At 44.9% G+C, this 23,339-nt stretch overlaps 1 protein-coding gene across 1 annotated transcript in view; it reads right to left on the bottom strand.

Moving 5' to 3' along the window:
• Positions 1-2,968: 2,968 nt before the first annotated feature.
• SHCBP1 (SHC binding and spindle associated 1) overlaps positions 2,969-23,339 on the bottom strand; it is a 45,914-nt gene continuing 25,543 nt past the window's right edge. Inside the window, exons 9-13 of the mRNA XM_084812426.1 lie at positions 17,540-17,671; positions 10,428-10,546; positions 9,339-9,425; positions 7,912-8,053; positions 2,969-3,766 (exon numbers count right to left, since the gene is read on the bottom strand). Coding sequence (XP_084668552.1) covers positions 3,453-3,766; positions 7,912-8,053; positions 9,339-9,425; positions 10,428-10,546; positions 17,540-17,671 — 794 coding nt within the window. The 3' untranslated portion in view covers positions 2,969-3,452. The remainder of the gene's footprint in view (positions 3,767-7,911; positions 8,054-9,338; positions 9,426-10,427; positions 10,547-17,539; positions 17,672-23,339) is intronic.

Raw genomic sequence — 23,339 nt, 5'->3', positions numbered from 1 at the left:
AAAAGGATGCTAGCACATTTGGGAGGTCTTAGTACTGGTTTTACAGTTGCTGGTTTTGCTGCCAATTGATAAGACATAAATAGAAGGTAACAAGTGGGGTCTGCAATAGTTCCAACCAGCCCTTCCCTCCAAGCAAGAGATTCTGCTCTTGCATTTCTCTTTTCCAACTAGCACTCTACATTTCGATGGCTACTGAGCTTGCTCAGCCCTCATTAGGGTGTTTTGCTCCCTTAAGGTTTTTGAATTGGATTTGGTTTCAGAAGAATGGCAAGGAGTCAGGTGTGAACTTACACAGAGCCATATGCAGTGTCTAATAGCATATGTATACTTATCTGGTAGAGCAGTTGGCAACTTATATGAAGTACAAGTTGGTTTTCATAGTTGTATGGTGAAGGTCAGCGCTTTTTGCTACTAACACCAAAGTTAGCTAATGTACAGCAGCTGTCCCATATGTTTTGTGCTTTGACAGCTGATAAGAATGTTCCTTCTCTGCTATTAGAAGCTTTCTTTCTCACAGAGAGAAAGGATCCCTTTCTCCGCCTTGGTGAAGGGAGATGTGTGTGCACTCTGACAGTCTGAAACTCAATGAGAGAAGCCCTGTAAAATCCTGGGCAGATTGGCCTTTTACCTGTTATCATCTGAGAGGGGAAAGATGTGCCACCTGCTCAGATAAACAGCCCCCAGGACACCTGTTGCTTCAAGGAACCAGAGCAACTCCAGCTTCAAGCTGAGGGGCATGTGTAAGCTTTTCTTTGCTTTTATTCTCGCCATCTATTCTTTATCAATAAACCATATCATTCATTCACACAAGTGGACATGAGTCATACTGGTACCTATGAACCTGTTTAGTGTGGGTCCTGGCAGGCTCAGGCCCCAGGTTGAAGACAGTTTTGGCTTGTTTAATTGTACTTGGGCAAATCTCGAGGTTGTCCCATGCATGCCAACACCTCCCTCTTGTTTTTCAGTGGCCCTGTTTGGGCTACAATCCTGCCAAAACCTGCGTTCTCTGTTGGGAGCGCAAGCACTTTATATAACACTTCCAATGCAATTCAGTAATAACAGCCCTGCAAAGGAGGTCAATATTATCCCTCCATTTCCAGGTAGGGAGGGGGGAAGGAATGGGCCCAAAAAGTTGTGCCTTTCCAAGCAAGCTCCTCACACAGGCAAAATTTGAACTAAGCACCTTCCTGATTGACAGCTCAGTCTCAGCAACTCTACTGCCTCCCTAAAACCAGAGCATTTAAAAAAAACAAAAAAAAAAAACAGTCATATTTCCTTGCACTGGCTTTCAGTGAGTTGCCCAAGTAGCTTGGACGTGAAGCATGGGAATCTGCAGAGAACTCTGCTCCCTATCGACTATGAACAACCTAGAAAGACCACTATAATAACAGCTGTCAAATCTTCTGCCATGTCCAAAGGACTAACAAAATCCAGAGCAGAACAAGACATCCAGAGATGCATTCCTATCAAACAGAGAAAATTTAGACTCCCTGCAAATGTCCATAGTGAAGCAAGCTACTTTATGTCTCCCTTCCTGACTTAAATATAATCCTCCCTTCCTCCCTAATTCCTCTGTTCCTACACCTGCTCACCAGACACTAACCACACCGGGCTGGAAGGAACACAAATTGCTTTATACAAGTCAGACCACAGCTCCATTGAGCTCGGACATCTGTACCCTGGCTGGCAGTGGCTCTCTGGGACCTCACCTATGCAGTCTCATCACAGATCCAGCGGGAATAGTCATTACAGCAGGACCGTTGAGCCCAAAAGGCCACATTCAATTTCAGAGAAGCTCTTAGGGGCTGCATTCCAATGGTGGGCAGGGCCAAAGGTAAAAAAGGGTGGGGCCAAAAAAGCAAACATACTGGCGTATTTTAGCTTCAACCTCTTACTGCTAGTAACTAGGGATGTATGGATTTTGGAAAATCCGTTCTGTCTGCGTTATGGATTGCCGGGTGCCTTTCATTCTGTCATCCGCTCATTGACAGAATCAGATTTTTTTCAATTTCCCAAATTTGTGCAAATCTGTAAATCCCCCCCCCCATGCACAAATTCCCCTAAAATGTACACTTTCGTGCTTTAGCCTATGGAGGAAATGTGCATTTTTGGCCGGTGTTTTTTTATTCTACATATTTTTCTACAACTACATTTGTGTAAAATTCCGGAAAGTAAAACATTTCCCCAATTCACACAGATTTGCACTTGCAAAAATGTGCAAATCCCCCAAAATGCACAAATCCCCCCAGAATGTGCATTTTCATGCTTTAACCTATGAGGGAAATGTGCATTTTCAGCTGGTTTTTCTTTTCTTTTTTTTACATATTTCTCTACAGCTAAATTTGCAAAAAAAATTCCAGAAAGTAAAAAACACAGTCCGCAAGTCTGCAGAATCTGTGTGATTCAGGAAAAGCTGGTCAGCTGTGGAACCTGTGGGTCGGATTCGTACCAATCCGAATTCATTGGATTCCAGCGCCGATTTCTCCTGACCAGTAACGAAGCCTTAGGAGTGGCATTTCAACCTTTCAGAATGGGGCGGGGACCATGCAAAAGTCAGGAAACCACCAAACTCCACCTGCCTTCTCAACAGATCTGTATACTTTCTGTACACTCAGGAATATACAAAGGTTGCAGATTTGGGGTTTCCAAAATGTTTGCTTTGGGCAAGAACTCTGGAAACCATGCCTGTCTCTCTTCCAAGTTCAGAGATCAAGACTCTGCCCACACATGTCTGAGCCTCTCAATTTGACTGCAGGACTAGAAGACAATTGAAGGAACCAGAGACCTTCACAAGAACAAGTGGATTCTACAACAGAGCACAAAATCACACATTTTTCTAACACTCCTCATAAATCTAAGCACCACAAATGTACTCCCTAAATTTAGGCAATGCACTTAACAATGAATAATATTTTTAAAGGGTCCATCAGATTTCCAAACCAAACAAAAAGCCCACAAGAGAAAGTTTGCTAAATATAAAAAGGTTTTTATTTAATACAGCTGACGTTTGTATGCAACTACTACACAGGAAACAAACATTCCTTTTACTTATGGTCAAGAGGTAAAAGGGGTTTACGGTACTGCTGACTGCCTCCTTCTTTTAGTGCCTAGAGCTTTATTTTATTTTTTTTAAGGGGGTGTTTTATATTAGAGATAAATACTATTATAAAAAAGTGATATACACAGGAAGCAGGAAAGACGCTCTCTATTCAAAAGGCTCTACTACAGAGGTTTCTGCTCTCAAGTTCTGGGTTCAAAACTCGCCCCGAAGAAAACAGAGTTCATTCATGCGACGTGCATGCTGCTAAAAAGAATAAATACACCAGAATCACACTGAAGCAAGATATGTAACCAAATTAAAAGGACAGGTGCCAAGAAAGTTTTAGCTGCTCTGGGAACAAGGTCAGCCAGCAGCCAGGATAGATCTGCTATTTCAGTGCCATTCCAAAAAGTCAGTAAAGGAATGTTCCAAAACTCCCTTTCCCATTTCGCTTGAACTGGTTGCCCACAATGGACACAAACATTTCTTGAGACATCAAGTTATCGTCTGCCTCTGTGATCCCCAAGTTACTCAGCCTTTTCTTCTGCAGCTGGCTCTTCTTAAGCGATGTGGCAGAAAGTTCATTGAAAATTTCAGAGTTGCCCTCCGCATGCTCAGAGACATCCGCTCTTCCATAGGGACCCAATTCACCACTAGCCCGCTTGTGCAGGTCTTCACACACCCCGCTGGCAGCGGTGTCAGGAGGCTGGATAGCCTTTACTTGCTCTAGGTCAAGAAACAACAACATTCAATGGATCCTTATACCAAATTGATTTTGTTCATTATGTTCAAAAACTGCCTCTCCATCAACACACGCAAGGCAGTTTAAAAATAATGGCATACAATCAGTGGTGTAGGGGAGGCAGGGCTCACAGGGATGCTGCACCATCACTTTTTGATTAGCAAGGATGCTGATGTCATCTGCTACACTGTGCAGAATTCCCTGTTCCTGCCAAGCTTAGCTGTAATTCTCACGCTAGCTGAGAGGAAATGAAGTTTCCCAACAACAATATATTGTTCCCTATTGTGATGCAAAATATTTGGGGGTGGCTTGGCCTTGAATGGGCAATGAAGACCCAATAGCTTTATGGAAGACCTGCTCCTGGTGGAGATAAAACTGCTAGAACTGGTTGATTGATATAGGTCAACGCAGCTGCCTGACTTCTTGGACGGTACTTGGTGTGACTATGGGCACTGTCAGGATGAGCGCCTGCACTTCAAGATGTACTACTGTGCTACTGCACACTATCTAGCATGTCACATTCCCTTGGCCCCCTCCTTCCTCATGCACACACACAAGAAGAGAGGCTTCAGTCTCACACCTTTAATTCACTATCAAGCAGGTTCATTACAAATGCAAATCCTTGAAGACTCTCAGGCTACAAAGGAATACAGCTAGGGATGGCGGAGAATTCCGCCATGGATTTCAGTGAGGCCGAAAGCACTGGCATTCGGGCCCCCGAAATCCGTGGCAGAACGGCCTGCCACCCCCCCACCCCCCTGTGGATTCCCCCCGGGACAAGGCTTACCTGGGGCGGATGTTCCGGATGGCAGCGGCTCCAGTGGTGGCTTCAGCGGCGGCTTCAGTGGCGGCTTCAGCAGCGGCTGGTCTTTCAACCAGCTGCCGCGGCTGCCATTTGCATTCTGGTCTTTGCCGTGATAGGCTATGTAAGTATTTACGTAGCCTATCACGGCAAGCCAAGAAAAAAAAAAAGCGGCGTACACAAATGGCGGCAGCTACGGCGGCCGCCATTTGCGTTCCCTATTTTTCACCGTTATATCCTACGTAAATATTTACATAGGCAATTACGGCGAAAAAAAAGGGAACCACAAATAGCGCCCACTACGCTATTTGCGATTCCCTTTTTTTTTCGCCATAATTGCCTACGTAAATATTTACGTAGGATAAAACGGCGAAAAATAGGGAACGCAAATGGCGGCTGCCGTAGCTGCCACCATTTGCATACGCCGGGGTTTTTGGTGGGTTTTGGGGGGCATGCCGTGATAGGCTACGTAAATACTTCTGTAGCCTATCACGGCAGCCTGGAAAGACGCAAATGGCAGCCGCTACAGCGGCCGCCATTTGCATCCACAGCAGCCCGTCTGGAGCAGAGCCAGCCAGGTAGGATTCCACGGGGGGGGGGGACCAGATTGCCTCCCCCCCCCCGTCAAGGATTCTGGGGGGAGAGACGGAGCGCCTCCTTCCCCCCCCCAGCAGATGCCCCGAGCGGAACCAGGTAAGGGATTCGTACATCCCTAAATATAGCTGCTTCATACATTTACGAATGGCTACAGGGGATGCAAATGGGAGCTACGACGTTGCCAGCAGTTTGAAACAAGAACTTGCTGGCTAGAATAACTTAGGGAGGGATGCCTCTCCCTTCCAGTGATGCTCACCTACATTGACCCTCACGCATAGCCAACCAGGTCAAACATCTGAGCTTTGCCTCTAACTTTTCCCGCTTGGCTCTGCGCCGCAGTCAAGCATCCCTCAGGTCACTCCCCATGCTCTCCTCCTCCTGGGTTCTCGGGGGGGGGGCTTCAGATGCAGCCATCTGGGTGCTAGCATCCTGAGAAGCACACCTATCCATATCTGAACTTGCTCGGGAAGATGCCTCCCCGGTTCTTGCTGTTCCCATTCTGAGTCTGAACTGCTAACTATCTCCATACGCTCAGAATCGATCCTGACATAGCAGACATGATACAAAAAGCAAGAGAAGGAAAAGCATGAGGAAAGTAAGAACAGAAGGGCAGCACACTGGATCAGATGAAAGACCTATCTAGGACAGCATTCTGTTTGCACAGTGGCCAACTAGATGCCTATCAGAAGCCCACAAGCGGGATGTGAATGTAATAGCACCTTCCCACTCATGTCCCCTAGCAATAGGGATGTTGGAAAAATCTGCAACGGAATCAAATGAGTCCAGATTTCTATGAATCTGACCCACGGATTCCCCAGCGGACTGGCTTTTCCCAAGTCACATGGATTCCGCAGACTTGTGGACTGTTTTTTTCCTTTCCAGAATTCTACACAAATTTAGTCATAGAGAAATATGTAAATGAAATAACACCAGTCAAAAATGCACATTTCCCCCATAGGCTGAAGCATAAACGTGTGCATTTGGGGGGGATTTGCACATTTTCACAAGCGTAAATTTGTACGAATTTGGGAAATTGGAAAAAATCTGATTCCGCCAATGCGCAGATGACGGAACAAAAGGCACCTGACAACCCACAAAACGCAGATGGAATGGATTGTATAAAACTGTACACCCCTACTTAGCAATCAGTATTCAGAGGAATACTGTGCCTGAGATACTGGAGATAACATATAGTTATCCTGACTAGTAGCCATTGATAGCCTTACCCTCCATGAATTTGTCCAATGCCCTTTTAAAGCCGTCCAAGTTAGCTGCCATCACTACATCTTATGGTAGTGAAATAGGAACATAAAGAGAAATTAGCAACGTTCTACACTCTAATACAGAGTTGGGCCACAGGTAGATCTCTGACCGATTTGCAGTAGATTGGGAAGTATTTCTGACACCCAATTGTTTTTTTAACTGCTGAGACCATCAGAGGGCAAGAAAGCACCAGTCAGACACCCTACATCGTGCCAGGATTTAGCCCTCCCTCCTGCTACCAACTGCTACACCTAAGGACATCAGAGGAAGAGGAAGCAACAGCCCATCTTCTGTGTTTCCAATAATGTAAGAGTCTACTGCCCTATTAATCAGAGGCAGTTTTTAGACCAGGAGGTGGGGGCAGAGGAAGTTGGAGGCTGCCCACCCCTGAAGTTGCCCAGCCCTGTTTTAGACGATTAATGAATTTAATTTAAATTAAATTTCAGGCCCGATTCAAAGTGCTGGTATTAACATTCAAAGCCCTAAACGGCTTGGGGCCAGCTTATCTGAAGGATTACCTCCTCCCATATGTACCTGCCTGGACCCAAAGATCATCTTTAGGGGTCCTTCTCCAGGAGTCCCTGCCAAAGGAAGTGAGGCAGGTGGCTACCAAGAAGAGGGCCTTTTCAGCTGTGGCACCCCGGTTGTGGAACAAACTCCCTAGAGAGGTTCGCCTGGCACCTATGTTGTACTCTTTCTGGCACCAAGTGGAGACCTTTTTATTTTCCCAGGCATTTTTAGCATTTTAGCATTCCTTTTTTTAGCTCTGCTGTCTTAAATTTGCTATTGCATTTTAAATATTTGCACTGCTGCTAGGTTTTACTCTGGTTGGTTTTAATCTATTATAGCTTATATTATATTTTCTGTTGTATTTTGTGTTTTTAATTCTGTGAACTGCCCAGAGACCTTTGGCTACTGAGTGGCATAAAAAAGAAATAAATAAACAACCAAGCTGATTCTCCAGATTACATCCCTAATATACATGGAATAAATAAATGCAATCACTTCATTTAGAGAATCTATGCTGGGTCAAAGAGGGGCAGATAGTATTGCTATGCCTTGCTTCCTAGTGGCATTTGCCTGGCCCCTGAGCCAGGTGGGCCATTGCTACAGCCAAGCCAAGCGACTCCCATTGTTCTTGGCAGGGTCACCGGCATTTCTATCACTCTCATAAACTTTGGCACCTAAGTCCCACAAAGGTCAGTCATCTTCATAAGGTAATTCAACACACAAGCCCATAAGCCGACAAACACACAGGGAGAGGAGAGGAAGAGAAATAGGTTATATCCTGGTCTTCTTCCAAATGTACACACATTTCTAACTAAAGATTTTAGAACAGACCCTCACTGTCATGTGCACTTTCCTGGAGATGTCAGGAATTGAACCTGGGACCTTCTACATGCAAAGCACATGCTCTGCACTGAGGCACAGCCCCTCCCACTTAATCCTAAGGCCACTGAATGGTACCTTCCGAGTTTTCTGGCATGCTCTCTTGTGCATCCAAAGAGACCGTCGGCTTCACCAGGACCACACCGTAGCCTTCGTTATTATGTATTACATTGTTCACCATGGTGATCTTGGGGACATCATAATGCTCGTCTAAGAAGTCCTAAAAGCCAAGAGAAATAAGTGCATGAGACTTGTCCAATCCAAGTTTCCTGCAAGACAGATGGCTTTTGTTCCCATTTTGGAGATGGAAACCTAAGGCTGAGACATTGTGACTTATCCCATGGCCATGCAGCATGCAAAGCAAGATCCTGACAAGAGAAGAACCTAAGCCATTCACTCTGTGCCTGCATGGCTCCTCCAGCCAAATGTTACCAGATGTTGCAGGTCCCACTTGTAAATAAATAAAACACAGACCTCTGCTCTGTCATTTTTGGATAGCCATTGGCAAGTCTCCCTTGGCCTAACCTGCTTTGATCTGACTTCTTGCTCCTTAGAAGAGCCATGCTGGACCAGACCAAGGGTCCATCTAGTCCAGCATTCCGTTCACACATTGGCCAACCAGCTGCCCACGGGAAACGCACAAGCAGAACATGAGTGCTACAGCACCCTCCCACCAAGGTTCCCAGAAACTGGTGAACATAGCCATACTGCCTCTGATACTGGAGGTAGCATATAGCCATCGCGACTAGTAGCCATTGATAGCCTTCTCCTCCAGGAATCTGTCTAACCCCCTTTTAAAGCCATCCAAATTGGTGGCCATCACAATATCTTGTGGAAGATAATTCCATAGTTTAACTATGTGCTGGGTGAAGAAGTACTTTCTTTTATCTGTCTTCAGTCTCCCAATCAGCTTCATGGGATGACCCCAGGTTCTAGTATGAGAGAGGGAGAAAAATGGCTCCCCATCCGCTTTCTCCACACCATGCATCATTCTGTACACATCTATCATGTCTCCCCTTACTCATTTCTCCTCCAAGCTAAACAATCCTGGCTGTTTTAACCTTCCCTCACAGTGGAATTGCTCCAGCCCCTTGATCATTTTTGTTGTCCTTTTCTGCACTTTTTCCAACTCTACAATATCTTTTTTTTTTTTAGGTATGGTGACCAGAACTGTACACAGTATTCCAAGTGTGGTTGCACCACAGATCTGTATAAGGGCAGTACGATACTGGAAGTTTTATTCTCCATTCCTTTCCTAATTATGCCTAACTTGGAATTTGCCTTTTTCACAGCAGCTGTACACTGGGTTGACATTTTCATCAAGCTGTCCACCACAACCCCAAGATCTCTTTCTTGGTCAGGAAAGAAATCCAACAAAATACTACCCTCCTAGAGCAAAACACTTTATTTTTTAACCCTGTCTAAAACAAGCACCTTAACGGCAGTTAGCACACTGTATTGATTCCCTTCTTCTGTGGATGCTCTGCATTCAAACTAAGACTCACTTTTATGAGGATTCCCTCTTTGCAATGGTGTATGCCATTCCCTATCAAAGTACATCTGCTCCCTGGATAGATTTCTACACCAGCACCCTGGAATTAAGAGAGGGAGAAATGGTTAATAAGCAATTCTAAAAACACATGCTAAGATCCAAAGTAACCGAAAATATAGTTCTGGGAGCCCAATCAGGCCCTGGGGCAAGGTGTGAAGCAGAGCTGGGGAGTGTGTGGCCCTCCAGATCCTGTTGCACTACAACTCCCATCAGCCTCTTATCATTACCTATGCTGGCTAGGACTGATGGGAGCTGCAGTTCCATAGAGCCTTAGTTCTGGAAGAACATGTGCTTTGATCCCCAACATCTCCAGGTAGGGCTGGGAAAGAATCCTGCCGGAAACCCTGAAGAGCCACTGCTGGTCAGTGCCAACTACTGGGCTACTTGGACCAATTGTCTGACTCAGTATAAGGCAGCTTCCAATATTCTAACATCCAGAGGGCCACATGTTCCCATCCTTGGTCTGAAGGCATAAGGTGCAGCCACCTTGCGGAAGCTAAGCAGGCCCAGGTCTGGTCAGTGTTGGGTGGGAGACTGCTATGGAACCCTAGGTATGACCCCTTGAGTTCTACGATGGAAGTCAAGTTCTGATCTAAATGTACCAAATAAGATGGGCGTGCATCTTGAACACACGTCCCTTGGCAAAATGCTTCAAAAGCCTCAAGAGGAACGTCACAAGCAGTTTGCAGTATGGCATTTCGGGGGTTGGAGGAGTCAGATGTTCCAAGAATAAGCAAAAAAAAATCAAGTAAGCTGGCTATTATTTATTTGTTCATTACATTTATATCCCGCTTTTTCCTCCAAGGAGCTCAAGGTGGCATACATGATCTTCCTCCTCTCTATTTTATCCTCAAAACAACTCTATGAAGTAGGTTAGACTGAGAGTCGGCGACTGGCTCAATGTCACCCACTGAGCTTCCTGACTGAGTGGGAACCTGGGTTCCCTGGTAAGCTCCACTGAACACAGGGGGAGTTACTTCTGAGTTAGCATGGTGAGGATTGCACTGTAAATAATCAAATACAAATGAGTTTCCGTTTTTACCTTAGCGCCATACAAGTCAGAATTTTTCATTAAAAACTCAGCTGAGGTTCGGATGGCAACTCCTGTCGTCTCGCATTGCAAAACACAGTTCTCCAGCGTAGTCTTCCCTTGGTGGACACCTGAAAAAGAGTATCACACTCTGCACTGGTTTACACACTTTTGACTGAACCTTTCACTGACCTAGGACACTGCTATGGGAAAGATGAAATTTTCCCAGCTGAACTCAGGAAAAAGCAAAACGTGCTTCAAATAAGAAAGTTGGGGAATAGGATAACTACTTACTAAACAATTGTACATGATCAGGTTATGACACAAATAAGTAGATATGAAATACTGTGGGATGTAAACAGAACTAAGAAACACTTCAGATTTAAAATAGTGAAACAATAAACCTGTGGAGGAGAAGTAGATGCTCTCCTGTTTTAAAGGGAAATGTGTAGCTCAGAGAAGCTGACAAGTTATGAACTAAACATATTACTTTCCAAAACCATAGCTGGGAACTTTGGAAAAAATATTAATTGTTAAAGAAATTCTGTTCTGCAGAAAGGAATCACATAAGCAGGACTGATAAGAAATTAAATAAATATAAGGGGCAAAGGACAGGAACTTCAGAACCAAACACTGGTTCTCACCAGGACGTTGGACCTGTGCTCACAGAGCCAAACGTCAGTTCTCGCAGGAAGCCTCTGTCCTCAGGAGAACAATGGCACCGATCCTCATTGACTTCTCAGCTCCATTATGCTCCAAGCTCAGCTATGTCATGTGGGTGAGATATTTTACTACTTGAAAGGCAACGATCCTAAATGATTCGTTTAAAACACTTTAAAATGTGTTTTGTTTGCAACTACTATGTATTCTTGTATGTTTAATACTCTTCTATAATGAAATTAAAAAACAGATAAAAAGACATGCCTGATCTCAGAGTCTTCGATCTAAAAACTGTGTGTTAATTCCAAGAATGTTGTAAAGTTACCATTCTTTGGTGACACTTTGTGCCTGGAATATGGCATGGGATGCATTACCTGCTGATTTATAATCAAGCTAAATACAAAAATCCCATATCATAATATACAGACAACGTCAAATCTGTCACAGTAAACCTCCCAGAGAGCTTTGGCTATTGGGCGTTATAGAAATGTAATCAACAAAATGAAATGAATATAAGTAGCGATCCCCCAGTCTTCTCCTCCCTCCTCAAAAAAGATACCATCTACCTTGGAATCCTTGCTTTTTAAGTCTAAGTGTGTGGGGGCAGGCAGCAGTTAATAGCAATAAAGGAAAGGCAGGATATCCTAATAGCAGTCTCATTCTGGAGCTTACAGATGCTTATACGGCTTGGGACCACAATACCTCATGGAGCACCTCTCTCGACATGAACTACCTGTACACTATGTTCAGCATCTAAGGTCCTCCTCTGGGTGCCTTCTCCAAGGGAGGCTCCGAAGGCAACAAGGGGGAGGGCCTTCTTGGTGGTGGCCCCCCAATTATGGAATGATCTCCCCAATGAGGCCTGCCTGGCATCAACATTGTTATCTTTTTACCACCGGGTTAAGATATTTCTCTTTTCTCAGGCATTTGGCAGCATATGATGAGTTTTAATTAGGTCCTGCATTTGTCATGTGGTTATGGTCAATTGCTTAAAGCTGTTTTTAGATATGTGCTATCTCTGTGTGTACTGACTGTTGATGTATTTTATGTAAATAGTTTTTAAACTTTGAAAACTGTATTTTAATGGTTTTTAATCTTTGTAAACTGCCCAGAGAGCTTTGACTCTGGGGTGGTATGGAATAGATGATGATGATGATGATGATAATAGTAGTAGTAGTAGTAGAAGAAGATCTTGAACAGGAGCATTCTATACTGCAACATTTTGTTGCAGATCCCACTTGTATTTAAAAAATCCTCCTTTTGGGAATGTTGCTGGTTTGTGAGTACTCATTAATTACAGTTCAGCTGCAGTGGTATTTGCTTGTGAAATGCTTTTTGGTTATAGATTTGTTCTTAGGAGAAACATTTTAGCGGTTCATTCAAGCCCATTTTTAAGATCTATTGGTACTCTGGAAGGCGCAACGGATACACATTAATGCACCTTTGATTTACTGGCTGCTGTACAGTTTCCACTTATTGCTTCCTTGGTGTGTGGTTTGGGGGGTCTCATTTTGTGGTTTTAATTGTTGCTTCCCTCTTTGAGAAGCACTCTATTGAGAAGCAGATTATAACTCTTGTAAATGACCAAACAAATGATAACATAGATGGAGGTAGGGAACGCGGTGGTCGTGGGCATCAAATGTTCCCCCGGCCACCATTCATGGCAGCCACCAAGGCACCCTATCCCTCCCTACTACATTTTCTTACAGGCAGCTGGAATAGCTGTGAAATAGGTTTCAGTGCTAAATCTGTGGGTTCCAAGGAGTTGTTTAGCATGTTGGGGCTCAGACCCCACCTCTGCTTTGTGCTCATCCTTTGAGGCAGGTTACTTGTTCTTTGCCAAGCCTCCCATGGTAGCCATTTTGTGGTGGTGCCCAGGACAGATTCTCAAATTGCCAAGCATGCCCACAGCCCCAAAAGGTTGCCTATCCCTGACACTGGTGGTGCAGAGAGGTCCTTGGCAACGGCCTGGTTCGCACGTCACAACAAACCCAGTTTTTTAAAAATGAAAACGCGGTAGCCTCCCAATTGCTCCCACTGCAAGTAAGAGCAGCTAAACAACCCAGGGATGCTCTGGCTTGTCTCTCCCCCGACAAGCCAGAAAAATAACCCAACCAAAAGCCATGGTTGATTTCTCTGGCTTGTCAGGGGAGAGACAAGCCAGAGTTCCTGGTTCACACATCTCAACAAACAACCCAGAGGGAATCTCTGGGTTTAGCCATTCCCACTCAAAACAGGAGTGACTGGGCAGCATGCACCAGTACTCTTGCTCATTCACAGTAGTTAAAAAACTCTGGATTGTTTGTATGCACAATCCGGGCCTAGTCTTTAAGCCTGAGGTCTCCGTTGAACATTTAGAACAGGGACAACATTTGTAAAGAAAGTTACTCTTTAAGAATATCTTAGGGACATGCAATTAGTAACTTCTCACCGACAAGTGGCCCAAGACCCCCATTCCTTTGGTGTGCGAATATATTTTCACATTAAAAAGGTGCTGAAATAGTCTTGCTAGCCCATGTAACATTTGTTATTCAAATCTACCTCTCAATGATGAAGAGTTAATTATCACCTACTCCAAAAGGCAGAAGGACACAGCCAACAAGATTACTGTCAAATTCAAATGGGGGAGGGAGGAGAGATATGGGTGGCAGTTTCCCATTAGGGAACAAACATTCACAAAGAGAAACTTCTGATATCCAATGTTAGGAAAAGCAGCCATGCTAGACTGTTCGAGGAAGGCACATAGGGCAGTATCCAACTGTGTCATTCTGTGGAAACCAGTTTCTGAACTATGCGCAAGACAAGAATCAAACTCAAGTTGCATTGGCACAAGTGGGTTGTGCATGATGGTTGTGCAACCCGTTGAGCAACTGCTTGTGCAACCGGTTGCGCGAGCACCTGTAGAATGGAAAGATACAGCGGAGGTCCGGTAGTGCTGCTTGAGTTTGTGGAATGACACTGTTGGATACTGCCCATAATATCAATATAGTGACAGAAATATAAATGAAAGGGGAGAATTAAACTAGAATTAGAACAATTAAAGAGCAACCCTACGGTCCCTAGGAGAGCGTGCCAGGGACTGTAGCATTTTTTAGAGTCCCCCTCCTGAGGTGTAGACACTGCTATGACCTTGGGAGGGGGACTCCAAGTTCCAATTCTCCTCCTCCACTCCCTTGCCACTGCCATGGAAAGAACCATGCTGTCTGCTTCCCGAGTTTGCAAATGCTACCTCAGAGGGAGGAAAAAGTAGGCCTCTCCAACCCCAGCCCCGCAACTCTTTTAGAGAGGCTCAGAAGCCTGTCTCAAGAAAAATAAAACCAAAGGAGGTCAGAGAGGCGAGAATTGCCTCCGTCACTCCTCTCGCCCTGCCTGCAGCAGCCCAGCAGGGCTCTGGATACTGGGAAGCCTCCCAGAACCAAAGCTTCCCTCTAAGGGAAGATCTTCAGGAGAGGTTCATCTCCAAATACCCTTGCTAGGGAAAATATCAGTGGAGATTGGTGGCTCCTATTTCAGTGGGGCAGTGAATCCAGTCTGGGTTTCAGTCAGAACTCTAAGGAGCTATCCAAACTGCTGAACCCTATCCTCAAAAGAGGTTAAGCACCTTGGATAGCTCCTTCAGAGTTCTGACTGAAACCCAGACTGGATTCACAGCCCCACCAAAAACAAAGCCCCCTGCCTCCACTGGAAGATATGTTATTTGGCAACCAGCAGCGGTGCCATCGGGGGCAGAAGTCCAGGGCCCCATTCAACAGAATGAAAAGAAAGGCCCTCAATCGCAGCAGGGCTTACCATACTCTGAAGCAAAGTAATATACATTACCATCCAAACACACACACATAAAACACACCGGTAAGCTCATTAAGTCCAGAGTGTAAAGTTACCTAACTGTACCACCGACAACTACGGGGAGAGCCTTCTCCGTGGTGGCACCCAATTGTGGAATACCCTCTCCATAAAGATACAAATGGCACCAACTTGGCCATTTTTTCAGCAAAACGTCAAAATGTTTATATTTGCCCCCAGGCATTTTAAGTGGAGCTATGTTGGTCAGTCTATTCTGTTGCTTTAGCTGCCTCTTAGTGGTTTTATCATGAGGGTTTTATTTTTTGTTATTAACAGTTCATTAGACATTTTTCATTTTCCAGTATAACGCAAACAGTAAACACTTTTTGCCCTCTTGCTGCCCCTGCCCCCATCCTCGGCTTTAGGTTTCCCCCTGCCTTCTCCATATTGTCCTGCATTCAAAGAGAAAGATTTTCATGTATTTAAGTAAAATCATTAAGCAAAAGTTGGATACATAAATAGTTACAGAAAAAAAAACAAATACATAAAAGGCCTGTGTCACCTATGCCTCTTTCCTGGCCTGCACTGGTTTTGCAGCAGATCATATTACTCTATGTATAATTCAAGGAAATGTCTCCATATTCATTGGATTTTTAGTAATTTAGCCCAATATACTTTTTCATGGGCGGCTAAGGACAATAGTTCTTGAATTCAGTTGTGTACATTTGGGGCTTTATTTCCTTATCAGTGTTGCAGAATAGTTTTGTTTTCCCATTCTTGTATATTTTACTTTTGTCTGAGTTTTTTGGTCTGACTTAACTGTACCCAGCCCTGGTACCCAAAAGGTGGTTTAAAAATACTTCAAACAAACAAACAAACAAACACTTTTTTTTTTTTAATAAAACGGAGGCGTATGGAACTGTCAGGAAGAAGAGAGCCGTATATTTGAATTAGGCCCTCATCCTTACAGTTTGGGGTCTCTGCAGAATTATTGCAAACTGCATTTTTTTTTCCAGATCAGATCCCTGCAGCCCGTCAAGCCAAATGCAACTCATCAGCCATGCACGGTGGCCTAATGGGTGTTCAACAGCCCTTTCAGCCCCACCATCCCTGAGGCAGCAAGAGCAAGTGGTTCGTCAATCCCCAGTAGGCCACTGTGGACGGCTAGTGGTAGCACTCGCTCTACTTCAGGACAAGTTTATTTATGTATTTATTTATTTTATTTCCTTTGTCCCCAGCCCCAGTCCCCTACCAAGAAAATGGCGCTCAAGGCGACTCACATTCATAGATATACAAGAACAGATTAAAATAATAAATAACCAAGAAAATGGCGCTCAAGGCGACTCACATTCATAGATATACAAGAACAGATTAAAATAATAAATAACCAAGAAAATGGCGCTCAAGGCGACTTACATTCATAGATATATAAGAACAGATTAAAATAATAAAATGAGTACCTCAAAACACAATTAAAAATACAACAACAACAGAATAAAACCGGCGGCCAACCCAACAGACCTGCTTACACTCCAAAGGTCTGCTTGCACAAAAAGGTCTTTGCCTGCCAGCAGGGCAGCAGAGGGGGAACCAGCCTCCCTTGGCAGGGGAGGCCACTGACAGGGCCGTCTCTCATGCCATCACCAGACACGCATCTGAAGGCGGCGGCAGCCTCGAAAGAAGGGCCTCTCCAGAAGATCTCAAGACCCAGCAGACTCATATGGGAGATGGCGGTCTTTCGGGTAGACTGGTCCCAAGCCGTACGGGGCTTTATAGGTCATAACCAGCACTTTCAATTCTGCCCGGAAACAGACTGGTAGCCAATGAAGCTGCTCTAACAAGGGAGTCATGTGCTCCCTGCATCCGGCCCCGGTCAGCTGTCTGGCTGCAGCATTCTGGACCAGCTGACATTTTTGAACAGTTTTCAAGGGCAGCCCCACGTAGAGCTCGTTGCAGTAGTCCAAGCGGGATGCAGCTCAGGCACATTCCCCGCCGCCACCAAAACCTGGGCATCCAAGTTGAGGGTTGCATCCAAGAGTACACCCAAACTGTGAGCCTGGGGCGTCAGCAGAACTGGAAGCCCATCCAGCACAGGTTGAATCCCTGCTCCCTGATCTGCCTTTCGACTAACCAGGAGCACCTCTGTCTTGTTGCAGCTGCCGCCTCATGCTTTGAATAGTACAGAGCAGGAGAGAGAAGGGGCCCAGCGGGCCCAACCCAGCAGTCCGTTCCCCTGCACATGCCACACCAAAACGAACACCAGCACTTGCACAGGAGAACTGCCCAACAGATGGCACCCTACGATACGTAGCGGAAGGAGGCTTTTCTAACCAGGTGCACCAAAGCACCTTGGAACATCCAAGACAGCCAGTGTGGTGTAGTAGTTAAGAGTACTGGACTGGGACTCAAGAGACCCAGGTTCTAGTCCCCAGTCAGCCATGAAGCTCACTGGGTGACTTTGGGCCAGGCATTGACTCTCAGCCTAACCTACCTCACAGGGCTGTTGTGTGGATAAAATGGCGGGTGGGAGGACCTTGTAAGCCGCTCTGGGTTCCTTGTAAGAGGGAAAAAGGTGGGATATACACGTAACAATAAATAAATAAAACAATTTAAAAACACGTGTTGTTGGGGAGGGGCATGGTTCCACTCAGGAGGCCAGATGCCAAGCTCAAGAAACTTACTCAATATGCCTTCCACTGCATCGTGCTGAATGAGCTTCAGGCTGGAGATCTTCACATCTGCTCCCGTACACTCGACAAAGGCATCTGCCTTCCCTCGTTTTTCTATCACGATGTCATCTGGCAGACCATAACCTTTAGAGAAAGTTAGAGAAGGGAAGTATAAATATGTTGGTCAGTTAGTACAGCTCAGAAGCTAATTGACACCCCCCCCCCGGGGGGGTGCTTTTATTCCTATATTGCCATATGTTTATTTAGCTTCCCATATACACCACCTAGCCCTATGGCATTTAGGTAAAACCTCCCCACCCATTCTTTTTTTTAAAGCTACAATGAGGAGTTAACTAAGCTATCTATAGTTGTTTACTCGAAACCACTTACAGAAATTTACAACCACGTAAAGCTTTTACAGCTTGTTGCTAGCAAAAATAGCAATAAGGCAGGCAATAATACAATTAGTGCCACAAGATCTTTCTGGAATGTTTTTTAAAAAATTAAGACAAGAGTCCACAAGCTCTTATTCAAGAGGCAAATCCAGCAAGAAGCTTGATAAAAACTACCTAACAGGAAACCAATAGGAAGTGTTCCAAGAGAGTTTACAGGCAGGCAGAAGGAAAGTAGTGAGCCCACTGTGGATCCACGCAAGTGATGGATGAGCAAGCGATGTTCAAGATCGCTAGGATTCTCCAAATGTCATCTCGGGGCTCATCTTGTGCCTGATTCCTGTTCAGGTTTGCAATCACTGGTCTCTCTGCGCAAATGGGGAAATTGCGCAAATCAAGTAGTGATCGAATGTGAAATTTGCATGAATTTCCCAATATGTGCAGCTTTCTTCCATAGACTATAGCAGGGCTTTCGCTCTGCAGGGGGAAATTTGCACAAAAATTGAGCTGACGAAGTTGCGCACATTGAACACGCGCACACATCCAGCGATTTGCGAACATTTTGGGGGGACACGTGCTTGCGTTCACGATCTCATTCAGAGCTTCCAACAGGGCTTGCTCACAAGTTTCGTGAGCAAAAATGAAATTCTCCTGCATCCCTAATCCATGGTCGTGCCACTTTCGACCAATGTCCATGTATACCAGAGGTGGAGAACCTCAGGCCCACAGGCCAAATAATCCAGCCCAGCTGGAGGCCCCACTGATTCTATTATGCAAGCAGTGCGTCACGCCGATTTCGTTGCGTGAGCAGGACCCATCACTTGCACAAGAGCGATTTAGTGCTTTCCAGAGGAAGCGCTGAAACAAGCAGAAACACTAGTTTCTTGATTGGGGCAGATCAGCAGAGCTCCCTTATGTGAAGTCCGCCAACCTGACCCATTCCAGAGACAAGCGTTTTCACTCGTTTCTGGTTGTCCCAGAAGCACTAAAACTTCCTTCTGCAAGTGGTGGATCCCACTTGAGGATGAGAATTGGTGGGGCATAAGGGAATAGGCGAAGGTGTTGGATTCCACCTTTTGTATTGTATTTTTAGAGTGCTTCCCTTGGTTTAAAGCTCTTCCGGTGATGCAGGTTGAAAATATTTCCAAAATAGAAAATTTACTACTACTACTACAGTTTTCTGCAGAAACTTTTCATCTTTTAAAAAAGTATTGCTTCATTAAAAGAGTATTAACATGTTTTCCTTAATATCTAAGTAATATAAGGGAAGTGTGCACCATTGTGTTGTTATTTCTTAAAATATTTATAAAAATCATTTCCAAATAAAGCTTTGTGTTTGTTTGAATAGAAACATTTAAACAACACAAAGTGCACTTTACTAAATGTTCTCCACCTAATCAAATCTTTCAGTTCACCTACTTCAAGCTATTGGAAAAACTTTCTCAGATATTTATATAGCATTTAAAATTAACATGGCATACTTCAACTTGCATTTAGTAAACAAACTAAAATATATGTGCTAAATTGGACCTCCATTGAATTACAATGGCAGAAAGCTTTCCATTTCAACATTTTCTGGAAAACCAACATCACTTTTTTATGTATTTTACTGTAGTACTAGTAGCAGCAAATTTATGTGCTGCTTCCCACCACAAAAAGCAGTCTCAAAGCAATATACACACAGAGATACAGAAATCCATAGGTAATATAACAGGAAAAAAACACTCAGTATAAACTATAATCAGCACAATAATACAAATAAAAACAAACACCTTAAACACATAACCTAAAAATACAATATGAAAAGTATTCATCCGCAATACAGGAGTCTCACCCCTACGCACACACGCACACCACAGCTTAGAATGAACACCACAAAAGCAGCCCACAGCAACTGGGCCAAAACTAATGTCCAAAGGCCTGGGAAAATAAGTATTCGTCGCCTTTTTCCAAAGAAGATGACAGTGTTGGCATCAGGCGAGCTTCCTTGGGAAGAGTGTTCCATAAACACGGGGCTATCACAGAAAAGGCCCCTTCCCAAATTGCCACCCTGCCGAGGTTCTCTCAGAGGGGGCAAACAGAGAAGGGCCTCTGAAGACAACAGGGAGCAGGTAGGTTGCGTGTTGGTCCTTGAGGTCCCAAGCATTGTAGGGCTTCATACTACTATCTTATGTTGTGAAGTCAGTCAGTGCTCTGTATTAATTTAAGCAGGGTATAAAACAGAGATGGGCAACTTTGGTAGGTCCAGGGGCCATTTTTGCCTCCCCAAATCACCCATCCACCAAAAACAGGGCGGAATTAAAAAAAAAATTAAAACAAAATGGCATCAAGGGCTGCTACAGAGCACCCAAAGGGTAAACATTAGGTGGTTTTCAAGCTAATTTTAAGCCTTTGGGGGCTCTGTGGCTGCTATACAATACCAAACAAGCTAATCTGGACCCTTTGTGGTTCGAGACCCGAGTGCTGCGTGATGGAGTGAGCTCCCGTCTTCAGTCCCAGCTCCTGCCAACCTAGCAGTTCGAAAGCAAGAAATTGCAAGTAGATAAATAGGTACCGCTTCGGTGGGAAAGGCGTTCCGTGCGCCTCGGTGTTCAGTCATGCCGGCCGCATGACCACTGAAGCATCTTCGGACAGCACTGGCTCTTCGGCTTAGAAATGGAGATGAGCACCACACCCTAGAGTCGGACACGACTGGTTGGGGACACCTTTACCTTTTTTTTTTAGTAGCTCCAGAAGCCATTTTGTGTGTGTTTGGGGGGGGGGGTAAAAAATGGGTATCTCTGAATTTCGGGGACTGGGGGGCTGCACTGAGTGGGGCACACGTTGCCCACCCCTGCTATAATAAATTGATTAAACTGAACATGAGCCATACATTACCACTTTGCACTGTTTGGGGGGCCTGGTTCAAATGTAATGAGAAACCATGGTAGCAGCCACATGAATGAGCTTTGGGCTTACCTCCTTCCCCCTTTCATAACTTCAGGGAGACTGGAAGTGCCCACCTCTTCTTTCAACACAAACCAGTGTTCCCCATGGTGTCCAAACTCAGGGAAAACTGTGCTTTGTTTACACTCTAGTTTGTATGAAGAAGTGCGGGCCAGATGGTTCAGACCCTGGTTTTGTTCCCAAGGCCCATGCAGGCTCATTCACAAAGCAGGAAACAGACCTGGCCCAAGAGATGTTGCCGCCTGAGGTGAAGGACAAGATGCTCCTCCCCCATTCTATAGAAGCCGACCAGATTGGCAGCTGAACCGTATGTCAATACTGGTGATGGGACACCATTTTCCTCCACACCCAAGGGGAGCAGGGGAGCTTAAGGGGTGCAGGAGAGAGTGCTTGGAACACACAGCTCTAATCCCTAAAAGAAGGGAATGGCCATGGGGCTACCACCCTTACAACACCCAGCACAGAGCTGGCACCAAGGGCAGGCACCAAGGGCAGGCACCTGCTGAGAGCTCACATCCCAGCAGGGGTACCGTGAAAAGAGCCCCCTGGCCTTGCTGCTTCTCTTCACCATCACAACCTGCTTGTTCGCCTGCCTCTCGCTCTGGCCCAGACAACATTGGTGGTGGTGAGGAGGAGCACAGATGCCTACTTGCTCACTGGCTGCCTGCCTGCCAAGCATGTCATAGAAATAATTAAAATGGCGGTATCAGCAACAGCACCTGATGACAACGACTGCAAGGAGGTAGACTCACTGACAGAGGGGGCCAAAACCTGGAACCAGCACTGACCCAGCATCTGCCACCTGAGGGGACCACCTCACTCTTCATAATCATAGCGCCAGTCCTGGCAGGAAATCATCTCCTACCATTACGTCTGAACCAGGCTTGTACATCCACATATGGATACTTTAACATTTGTGCCCACGTCAACATCTGATTTTTTTTTTCAGATGCCTCGTACATGCCTGGTAATGATGGGGCACTTCGCTGCAGATTGCCTGTCAAGGTTGAATAGAAGCATGTGGACCTCCGTTGGTTATCTACAGGCTCTAAGAAGGATAGTTACTAGAGAGAGCTAGGAAACTTTTAAGAAGGTGTTTTAAGAAGACCTTGGATTGGTTCCAGGATCAGCCTTTTGTGAGAGAAAGGGACCTTCCATGAGAGGGCTACTGGGGGAGGGGCTACTGCCTTTACACCCTGGTACTTCTGGCCTTCAACAGGCTTCTGGCTGGCCACTGCGGGAAACAGGAGACTGATGGGTCCCTTGGTCTGACCTAGCAAAGCTCTTGGGTTCCAATGAATGGGTAGGCAACCTAGTGCCCTCCAGATGTTTTGGACTCCAGCTACCATCAGCCTCAGCCAGCATGGTTGATGGTAGGGATGATGTGAGCTGTGGTCCAAAAACATCTGGAGGGTGCTTTATTTATTACATTTACATTCCACCTTTCTTCCATCATGGAACTCAAGGTGGCTACATGTGGTTCCCAGGTGGTCTCCCCTCCAAGCACTGATCAGACCCAGACCTGCTTAGCTTCAGCAAGGTGGCTGCCTCACGTGCCTTCAGACTATGACCTGGGACAATAAGATGCTTCCAGCTACTCTATCATCTATCTATCTATCTATCTAAACAAAAAAACCCTTTCATTTTAACACATTTCGTTAAGGGCTTTCTGTGTTCACTCAAGCTCCAAAATGCCAGGGAACTGCAGATGCTAAGGGCCACCCCCTTAACAGACCTGCATGGCTGCATGGAGCACATTTAGTGGGCCTCGTTAAAAAGAAGTCTCAGATCAGCTTATTAGTAACAGTACAGCTCTCTCCTCCTTTACAAAGGAGCCCAAACTAAAGGCGCTCCATGCTAATAGATCAGTACTATACCATTAAAATAATGTATGAAACATAGCTAAAACTATGTTTCATACATAAAAGTTTCATACTCAGAACAAAACTCAGAACAAAAAGGTACAAACGTAAGTAAATTGGTAAACAAATAAAAAATGAACCAACTTCAAAATTCACAACATCATACAAAATGTGTTGAAAGAGAGAAACCATATCATAACGCTATTACAAATTTTCAGTTTCAGGTTACAAGGTTAATCTATTAAAGTTAATACTGTTTGCCAAATGCATTTCAACTGAATAGTCTTCTTCAGAGGTAGATTTTAAAAACTTCAAATGACTGCTTCAGCATGGATCCAATATCCAAGCTAGTACCACCCACGCCAATTTACTTATGTTTGTACCTTTTATTGTGAAGTTTTAAATATGTTTTATCAATGATATTAATGGTATGGTACTGATCGTCTGTGTAAAATTTGCAGTGCTTTCCTGATTTCTTATTTTTCTTAGTGTTAATTGGTCAGGAAATAAACTCTTCTGCTTGACCTCAAGTGCTCTGTGCCAATATACGATGGTTCAATATGATCTTTTCACACACACACACACACACCCCTCCCACATCATTAACACTCA

Source organism: Heloderma suspectum, chromosome 8 (assembly GCF_057233095.1).
Source record: "Heloderma suspectum isolate Gila_16-S chromosome 8, 16-S_ref, whole genome shotgun sequence".
In the NCBI taxonomy this organism is placed as follows: Eukaryota; Metazoa; Chordata; class Lepidosauria; order Squamata; family Helodermatidae; genus Heloderma; species Heloderma suspectum.
The sequence above is the reverse complement of the archived record's forward strand: the minus strand, read 5'-3'. Positions and strand labels throughout refer to the sequence as shown.